The 10530-nt window shown below is 32.8% G+C and overlaps 1 protein-coding gene across 2 annotated transcripts in view; it reads right to left on the bottom strand.

Annotated features, from left to right (window-relative positions):
- Window positions 1–9870: 9870 nt before the first annotated feature.
- LOC140040873 (uncharacterized) overlaps window positions 9871–10530 on the bottom strand; it is a 53122-nt gene continuing 52462 nt past the window's right edge. For both annotated transcript variants that reach the window (XM_072087123.1, XM_072087124.1), the window contains exon 11: window positions 9871–10192. In XM_072087123.1, the coding sequence (XP_071943224.1) occupies window positions 10094–10192 (99 nt within the window). In that variant the 3' untranslated portion in view covers window positions 9871–10093. The remainder of the gene's footprint in view (window positions 10193–10530) is intronic.

Here is a 10530-nt window from a genome sequence, read left to right as displayed (position 1 = left end):
AGTTTGCTAGCAGTTCTACTAGACTATCCACACTATCTATTTGTAAATAAAACTTAACTTTGGTTGCAAACGTTCGCTAGTATAGATCAGTTGAACAAACGTCGATAAACTGCAAAAAACAGGTTTGCAGAAGGTTTGTGAACTCAGCAAATCAATGCGTCTTTGTAGTCATGTGACCAATTAAACTACAGTATTGCCGAAAGGTATCACAAACTGGGAGAGTTTAAAATAAAGTTTGGTATTAGTTAATCTCATAGTGCTGAATAACTTGCATCAGACGATACACGGACTAGTAAACTTTTTTTTTAAAACAGCAAAGGTTTGTTTGCAAAGTCAAGCGAACTCTTGAATTGCAAGAAAAGTTTTCATAAACTTGTCGAAAATTCGTTCCTCTAGTCAAAACTAGCAGTCTTTAGTTTGCAAACAGAAATGAGTTAGGAAAGAAAGTAACGAAACAAAGTAGAAGAGAACGAAACAAGGCCAACAGCCATTAAGTCGCGTGCTACAATGCATAGTGATACCGGACCGACAGACCGACCGACCGACAGACCGACCGACATAGTGAACTATACTGATCGAAATTACTGAACATGTTTAAAAATGTTGAAATGTTTAAAAACATTTATATTTTTTTAATTTACACGTGCGTAGCCTGTCACTTTTGACGTGCTCGTATAACGTAATTTCTAGTTGAAAAGTAAGTCAAGAAAACAGAAATCGTGCAAAAAGAGTGCGCAATAACATTTAACGCGCAGTGCGCGCGCAAAAATCTTCGCACTCATGGCAATTTTGTAAACGCTTAAAATTGCCTGAAACGTACTCTTATTTCATCGAAAATAAATTTTGAAAATTTCAAGCGCGCGTACGCATGTAATTGTATTGCCATATGATGATTTATGCCCTGAAATTTATGAGTACCAAATTTTATTTAATTGTGATTCATGGTTGTGAAGATATGATTACAAACGTGAATTCGTAAAATCGTGCGTAGACCGCGTAATTTTGTATTGTGCACACCGTGAAAACATAACCACATCGATTCCTGGCCATAAGGAATATACTGTGAAAAATTGACTTAGCTAGATTAAACTGATATCAAGATAAGGTCAGAAAGCGATAACATGCATAGTGATACCGGACCGACAGACAGACCGACAGACAGACCGACCGACCGACCGACCGACATAGTGAACTATAGAGTCGCGTCCACGCGACTAAAAACGTCTATTAGCCTTACACAAAAAAAGATAAATTGTTTTCTAAATCTGGGGAAAGGTACCAATAGGTGGTGTTTCCAATAGCAATGAATTTCTGTTAATTAACTAATCATACCTTCTTGTACTGCACATGTCTGCATATTTCTTCAGCAGATGTCATCGTTGGATATCCAATTGATCTCCATGTCACCACCAATGGACAGTACTATAACTCACTTCCTCTACATTGCCCAGTAAACTTCCTCAACATTGCCTAGTAAACTTCCTCTACATTGCTCAGTAAACCTCTAAATTGCTTAGTAAACTTCCTCTACATTGCTCAGTAAACTTCCTCTACATCGTTCAGTAAACTTCCTCTACATTGCCCAGTAAACTTCCTCTACATTGCTCAGTAAACTTCCTCTACATTGCTCAGTAAACTTCCTCTACATTGCCCAGTAAACCTCCTCTACATTGCTCAGTAAACTTCCTCTACATTGCTCAGTAAACCTCCTCTACATTGCTTAGTAAACTTCCTCTACATTGCTCTGTAAACTTCCTCTACGTTGCTCAGTAAACTTCCTCTACATTGCTCAGTAAACTTCCTCTACATTGCTCAGTAAACTTCCTCTACATTGCTCAGTAAACCTCCTCTACATTGCTTAGTAAACTTCCTCTACATTGCTCTGTAAACTTCCTCTACGTTGCTCAGTAAACTTCCTCTACATTGCTCAGTAAACTTCATCTACATTGCCTAGTAAACCCTCAACATTGCCTAGTAAACTTCCTCTACATTGCTCAGTAAACTTACTATACATTGCTCAGTAAACTTCCTCTACATTGCCCAGTAAACTTCCTCTACATTGCTCAGTAAACTTCCTCTACATTGCTCAGTAAACTTCCTCTACATTGCTCAGTAAACTTCCTCTACATTGCCCAGTAAACTTCCTCTACACTGCTCAGTAAACCTCCTCTACTTTGCTCAGTAAACTTCCTCTACATTGCTCAGTAAACTTCCTCTACATTGCTCAGTAAACTTCCTCTACATTGCTCAGTAAACTTCCTCTACATTGCTCAGTAAACTTCCTCTACATTGCTCAGTAAACTTCCTATACATTGCTCGGTAAACTTCATCTACATTGCTCGGTAAACTTCCTCTATATTGCCCAGTAAACTTCCTCTACATTGCTCAGTAAACTTCCTCTACATTGCTCAGTAAACTTCCTCTACATTGCCCAGTAAACTTCCTCTACGTTGCTCAGTAAACTTACTGTACATTGCTCAGTAAACTTCCTCTACATTGCCCAGTAAACTTCCTCTACATTGCTCAGTAAACTTCCTCTACATTGCTCAGTAAACTTCAGTAAACTTCCTCTACATTGCTCAGTAAACTTCCTCTACTTTGCTCAGTAAACTTCCTCTACATTGCTCAGTAAACTTCCTCTACATTGCTCAGTAAACTTCCTCTACATTGCTCAGTAAACTTCCTATACATTGCTCGGTAAACTTCATCTACATTGCTCGGTAAACTTCCTCTACATTGCTCAGTAAACTTCCTCTACATTGCCCAGTAAACTTCTTCTACTTGCTCAGTAAACTTCCTCTACATTGCTCAGTAAACTTCCTCTACATTGCTCAGTAAACTTCCTCTACATTGCTCAGTAAACTTCCTCTACATTGCTCAGTAAACTTCCTCTACATTGCTCAGTAAACTTATTCTAATTATTGATGTAATTTCTGGTAGAAACTCAATTAAACTTTTTAAGTCATTTAGTCATTGATAGTTGTGCCTTCCAACTGACATCTACTTTTCTTCACATGCATAATAGCAGCAATCCATGGCTTTGATTACAGCAGTTATTATCCATGTTCCATACTCAAAGCAAGATGCTCACCACTGCCACCTGAAAAACTTTTACCTTTGGCCTAAACAAAAACAAAACACTAGATTTTGTACAATTATGCATGGAATTATATTCCATTTTATTAGTTCTATCACAACAGGAGAATATTCTAATATTGTAGCACTTCATAATAATTGATAGAAAAAAGAACGATAATAAAGAATAACAAAGGTAATTGTAAAACAACACATATGCAACCAGAAAAATAACAAATTACCCAGTTATACATTTTGTACTATGCTTTTCAGTATGTTATAATACAAATATTTTTTTCATATTTTTTTTAAAGTTTATCTCTTTACTAGTATTGGAACAAGACTATTATACACACATTTTATTTATTTACAAAACCATTGCAAAATTAAACCACCACTACTCATTCTGTTCATAAATTTGTTTGAAACATACAGTATCTATATGCATTCAATTAAACTTAAACAGGGGGAGATACAAAGAAGAGAACACAAAGCAATATGAAACAAGTACAGTATATGCAAATTAGTTATCAGTGGTTATACATTATAGTAGAAGAAACAGGTGTTGCAAAAAATAGAAATGACAATATTAGTACCAGAGGAATTATAGAAGCAGAAATGAAAATAGTCACAGTAGCAACAATTGTAACTAAGGTAGAGTTTTTGCCAAGAGAAATATTTAAAAAATAGTAAAAATTGTTACAGCAGCAGCAGTTGTAGCAACAAAGTTTCAAGTGAAAAAGACAGCAGCAACAGTTGTACAAAAGGTGACAACAGCAGGACATTTGTAAAGGTGACAGTAATAGTTAAAAGCAAGAAAAGTTAAATGACAATTTAGCAGCAGTTATAACAAAGGTGACAATAACAGTATCAACAGTTGTAGCAACAAAAGGTCAACGTTAAATGACAATTTAGCAGCAGTTATAACAAAGGTGACAATAACAGTGTCAAGAGTTGTAGCAACAAAAGGTCAACGTTAAATGACAATTTAGCAGCAGTTATAACAAAGGTGACAATAACAGTGTCAAAAGTTGTAGCAACAAAAGGTCAAAGTTAAATGACAATTTAGCAGCAGTTATAACAAAGGTGACAATAACAGTATCAACAGTTGTAGCAACAAAAGGTCAAAGTTAAATGACAATTTAGCAGCAGTTATAACAAAGGTGATAATAACAGTATCAACAGAGGTCAAAGTTAAACAACAAATGTATCATCAGCAAAAGTTGCAACAACAAAGTTGAAAGTTAAAAATGACAAAATACATATACATACAGTATATAGCACAGTTGACAATAGTATCAGCAACAATTATAATACTGATGACAATATTGTATCAGCAAAAGTGTAGCAATAAAGCTTCAGTGTTAAAAGACACATGTAGCATCAGCAACAAAAGCGACAATACCCAAAGTAGCAAAGGGAGTAGAGTAGCCACAGCGGCAGACGTTATAACTGCAACAATAATAGAAGCAACTGTATTGTCAGAAACATTAGTGTTAGAAACATTAGTTAGTGGCAGAAACATTACTGGCAGAAACTTTACTGGCAGAAAGAAAGTAATAATAGTGATATTGAAAGCAGTAGTGGTAGAGTACAGGAGGAATTATGGATTTACTATCTTCATAACTATTGTTATTATTATAAACTATTAATATCAAGCAAATATTATATTAGGTAACTTAAACTAATTAACAAAATACAAAACATTTGCCCTTTTTTGCATATTATACCAAATTAAAAATAATACCTGCATCATGTAGAATACATTGAAGAGAAATAAAACAAAACAAACTTTCTTCAACATATTATTTGAAAAAAATATCTTTGAATAATGAGTGGCTGTACTTTGCTCTATTTTGAAAATCACACAAGAAAGAATAAAAATTCTTCCTTTTTTAAACAATTATATACAATAGCATATCTATTATGATTTATTAAGCCTCTGCTGTTATTTATACAAGGTTAGATAGAGAGTGGTAACAGGCAATATACATTTATCTATACAAAATAATTTATAAACAGAAACACTACAAAAAGGTATGTGTAAAAAACAGCAGTTTAAATTGAATGTAAATATAGGCATTGAAATGCATTTAATGGTTATATACAATGTTTAAAGTAAATGGTATTAAGTGTTTAAGAATTTAATTAACATTTTAAATATTCAAGCACTATGGTATCTTCAAGCTGTATCGTGTCTTCTTATTTCACATAACAAAGATGTAAAATACAGATTCTCTGTGCTGTATCTTCCCATATGGCATTATACAGTAGTCCAGTATCATAGGAACATTGTTTAATACAGTGTCATGTATGTATCGCATGTGGATCCTATGTTATGTTTTATGATACAGATGTCGCATTATGTGATACATATGTGACACTGTATCAAAGAAGTTTCCTATGAGACTGAACATATAGATACGTGAATGGGTCAAAATACAACAACTATTTCCTTGAAATTAGAGGGTGGGGGTTTATACCTCAGGTCAGACATATATAGGCCTACAGTACCAACATCAGTACAAAATACACTTTCTTTAGTAAGTTAAAAATTACCGTAATTATTAAATAAAGATTTTATTATGTATGCACTCATTTTAGGGTGAAATAAAAAATATGTATGTACCGATTTACTAGAATGTCTAGTTGGTAGGAGTATTACAACAACCATTTCATGTATAATCTTATAGACTCAACCTTTAAACATCACGTTTACTTAAAACACAGCAGTCCTATTTTAAAATGAATCGGTCAGTGCATTAACCAAAATATAAGTAGAACAGTATTAAAGGGACACCGTTCGCCCAAAATGTCTCCTTAATAGTGGTGTCTGACGTAGTGTTAGAACATATATATATTACCTTTGTTTTTTTTTTCATATTTTAATAGATGCGTCCCCTCAATAAGGGTATTGCAAAATAGGTGTTCTACTGCATTTCTTTACTTGAGTAGTATTATTTAATAATATTGAACGGAACCAGGAAGATTTTAAAAACATTTTTCTAAAATTGCCTTCCAAAGAAAAGATAATGTCCCTTCATTGAAATAAAAAGACAAACAAAAAACCAAACCACCTTATTTCTGTAACCTCCCCGCCTTTACCAACTATTAACCTAATGTATTTTATTTCATTGCTTATGTACCAACTTGTGAAGGGGGAAATCCTGAGCACCACAAACTGTAAAAGTAGTAGTAAATCTGGTTTAATACACTAGAGAGGGCGATATATCATTTTTATAAAACCAACAAATTAATACCGTATTCCATACTACTGTATATTTTAAATGGTACATAGATTGACTGATGAGATTATACAGACTAAATGAATAAAATACATTTATTCATAATATATAAGGATTTGACATGGTGTACACGATCATCTACGAAAGGAAAATTTAAATATCAAATAAAAAGAAAAAACATAAAGATTGGAAAATAACAAATAATATGCAGATGTATTTGTGATTTGTTTTTGAACAATTAGTATTAGGAATATTATTTAATGCAATACCAAAATATTCAAAAAGTAGTTCGCAGCCATTGGCCATTAATACTGGTGTGAGTCAGTTTTACTAGCAACGACAACAATTTTTTAATGTAATTGGTTATTTTGTTTTTGTTTAAATGTCTGTACATACTATTTGAAAGTTTCATATTCTGGATATTACTACATTACATAATGTTAAATGAATATTATTATTATATGAAAATATCTTTTATAAATACAATTAATGGTTATCTACAATACAGATATATAGAAGTTATTAAGAGTAAATTAAAGAGGGAAAATACACAAAACTAATTATGATATTTATACATGTATTGTGCAAAACCATCTGAATAACAAAAATACAGTGGCTAAATTGTTGTAATGACTCTACTACCCTTCCGTGGGGAAAATTAGAAACAATTATCTTTCCAGCGTTAACTTTTTTTTGCCAACCAGAAATATCAATTCTTAGAGTTTTGTGAAATTGTTTAATTCTAAAATATTTGGAGAAAACCTGTACCTACTGTAATTTTTTTAGGATTTCTTTTTAACAAACCAATCATGTTACGGATTATTTTGTTAGAAGGAAATTCAAAACACCTTTAGTATTACAAAGCAGAAGAACTTTTACAATCTACTGTAATGTTTTCAATATATTCCAAAAGCAGCTGTTTTGATTTTTGTTCGTAACTAAAAACTTGTCAAAAACTTAGTTCTAACACAATATTGCTTGTTGTCTCTAGTTCTTTGTAAGTACCACCAGCATGTGTTTTGTATGTATATAATGTATGAAATACCATGTGTGACAAAAATTGTTGCATTTTAAGAATATTAAGCCGAGTCACCATAAGATAAGATTAGTGCATTATTGGCGATTTCTAAAAACTAAAGTCATAGGATCTTGAAGATCGTAAATCTCTGTCTATACTATCAAACATTGTGACAAAAAAATGTGATGTGCTTATATGGACATGATGATGTCATATCATTAACATATTTAAGCATATCATTACCATATTTAAGCATATCACTACCATATTTAAGCATATCACTACCATATTTGCACACATCACACTTTCTTGTCAAACTAGTTTGATAGTTTAGACAGAGCTTTAGTTTGATTTTGGTAAAATAAAAAAGATGAACGACTGTATTGGATCTTAAATTTACGATTTGATTTTGCGGTTAATAATAAAATGTTCACAAACAATGAATAATAAACCCTAAAGCCTTAAAGTGAACATCAAGGGTCAATGAACAAATACTTTTTTTACTATCCATCAAAAAGTACCTATGTAAATAGGATCTGGTGACTGAGCAGTGACAGGTACTGATAGATGACAACAACTCCTTGATCCTATAACTAATGGTTGAAAACACTACTTTGTCAAGTCTTATTGCCTATCTAAATCCCTTTAAAAACATAGTAATCCTAATGCCACAGCCTAAAAAACAGTCTGTCATAAGAGCTTCAGTTGTAAATCATTTATGGTATTACTGATAATAATAATTTCCTGGACTGGAGAGAGGCAAATGTAAGTAAAGTGTCTTGCCTAAGAATACAAGCAATGTGACGAGTTTTAGATTCGAACCCATGACCTCACAGTCAGTAGTCCAAGGTCAACACACTGCGCCACATGCCCTTAATAACTATGTTGTCCACCTGATTATCTTCTCTACATATCTACAAGACATTACAAATCTCCAGATATGGCAGTATGAATCTCCTGATATTGCCGTATGTCCAGTACCGTAGGCAAATTCTGAAACACTGTGTCACATATTAACACATGTGACATCTATAATATATTGTATCTATGGCCTTATACAAGCATCACATGTAATATATAATATGTGACACTCTATCAAAGAATTTGCCTATGATTCTATATACATGAGACAGATTTTACATTATTAATTAACTCGACTTTCAGGTGTATGCAGAACTACTAGAACTAATCGGCCACAATGTCTATAGTCACTTAATAGACTAGTGATATCATTGTAAGCAAATAAGGTCTTAAATTTAGAATTTGGACAATTACTAGATATGCATTTTAGTGGTTCCTTCAATCATAAATCCAGAGCACTAGTAAATAGCAAGTATTGACATTGGGTCAACATAACCTTAGTGTTTACTGAGCACCAAGTTCTATCAATGGACTTTACTTTCTGCTACCATTAAACAAATATGTGAAAAGCTAACTACTATACAGTTAAAAATTCAAAGTGAAAACGATAAATGAGAGGGAGTTGTAGGAAATATTATGCTCGAAAAAATATATACATGCGAAGCAAAAATGTGTAATTATATATATATATATATATATATATGTGTTTGTTGCTTTGTGCATTATTTTTGCTATTAATAGCAGTATATATTATATTTTACTAAAATATGATAAAATAATTAAGTAGAAAGGTTCATTCTTAACTGTTGTCATTGCAATAAACAGATATATAATCTTAAACCCTATATATTTAAAGCTAGGTTCCAACTTGAACGCAGCGCAACAACATAAGTAACCAATCGTGAATGGATGGACTGTTGCTTGTGATTGGTCAACTCACATACGTTGTGTTTATATCGTTGTCTTACGTCTAAGTGGGAACCCAGATTTAGCCAGCAGAGGACGAATAACAAATCGGTACATCATCGGCCATTATCAGTATTATTTCTACTGTATCCATCAATAGCATCCGTACCAAGGAATCGCCGCTAAGTGAAAATCATATGTAAACTTTGTTCACACTATGAACAGAAAAAAAAAATAATCTAAACAACGGATTCACGTGACATGGTGATCATTATGGTCACGTTATATTGTTGATTAGTGGTTGTTATTAGAGAGCTTTTTCGATTTACAATTAGAGACCACTTAATTGTTAATTCATCGTGCATAGCATGCTCACTCTATTCCTTTCCTTGAAACAGATTTGGTGGTTGGTAGACGATTACCATCAACGCATAGGTCATAGGTCATCACTTGAAATTAAATGATCTCTATTTGGATATTCACACATTACTGTGATGGCATTAAACTAAGCTACTTGATTTTAAATGTGTATGAATTAAATAAGACTAGTACAAACACTATAGGATTAGATTAACATAAGACAGTTTCACAAAGACCATGTACAGTACTAATAATACTCATAAACTCATATTCATTTACACAGACATAAGTAATAAATCAACGATCTTAAAAGTAAAGACCTTTGTTATGTGTGAACAATCCTGAATACAATTTCATAATGTGAACACAGGCTTAATCAAACTATACTATTACTGTAAAAGTGCTTTTGTGTGTCTTTTGGGTATCTGAACATTATGCGTTTGAACAACCCTTTAATGAAGTTTCATAGTGTGAACAGAAGTTAAATTCATACATTCAAAATCATTGTCTAATACCCGTTACTTTTTCTTTTACATTCGGCAAGTAAATGCATTTTAAACAGGAGTAATAACAAGTCTGGAAGAAGATAAAGTTTTACTAATAAATAGTGCAGGTTGATCGCTATTGGTCATTCGTTCATGATACCACCAGGAAAGACGGCGAAAATGATAAGGTACAGAAGAATGACGAGTCCCACGAGTACAGCAAACGCAGCATTTCGCCATCGCTGTAGAAATGAAAACATAAAGCTAGTTAATTCACTATTACAGCATTTGGTCGGATTGTACATTATAAATGAACTTGAAAAATTAATGATGTTTTTGCTATTACTGAAGTTCACAAAGAGGTTATCATAAATTTACAATCTCTGTACTAATCCGTTTCCTCGAACTACAGTGTTGACTTTAAGTAATCCTTAAAATGTAATCAGATGTTTAACTTATTAAATCCCACTACATACATAATTCAAGAAGTGACTTTTGTGACGCAGCAAATAAAATAACAAAATAAAGTTATGATCATCTGTCTATATAAATACATTGCTACTGTGGGTCTATGAACAAT

This window comes from Antedon mediterranea, chromosome 2 (assembly GCF_964355755.1).
Source record: "Antedon mediterranea chromosome 2, ecAntMedi1.1, whole genome shotgun sequence".
In the NCBI taxonomy this organism is placed as follows: domain Eukaryota; kingdom Metazoa; phylum Echinodermata; class Crinoidea; order Comatulida; family Antedonidae; genus Antedon; species Antedon mediterranea.
This window is presented reverse-complemented; position numbering and strand designations above follow the sequence as displayed.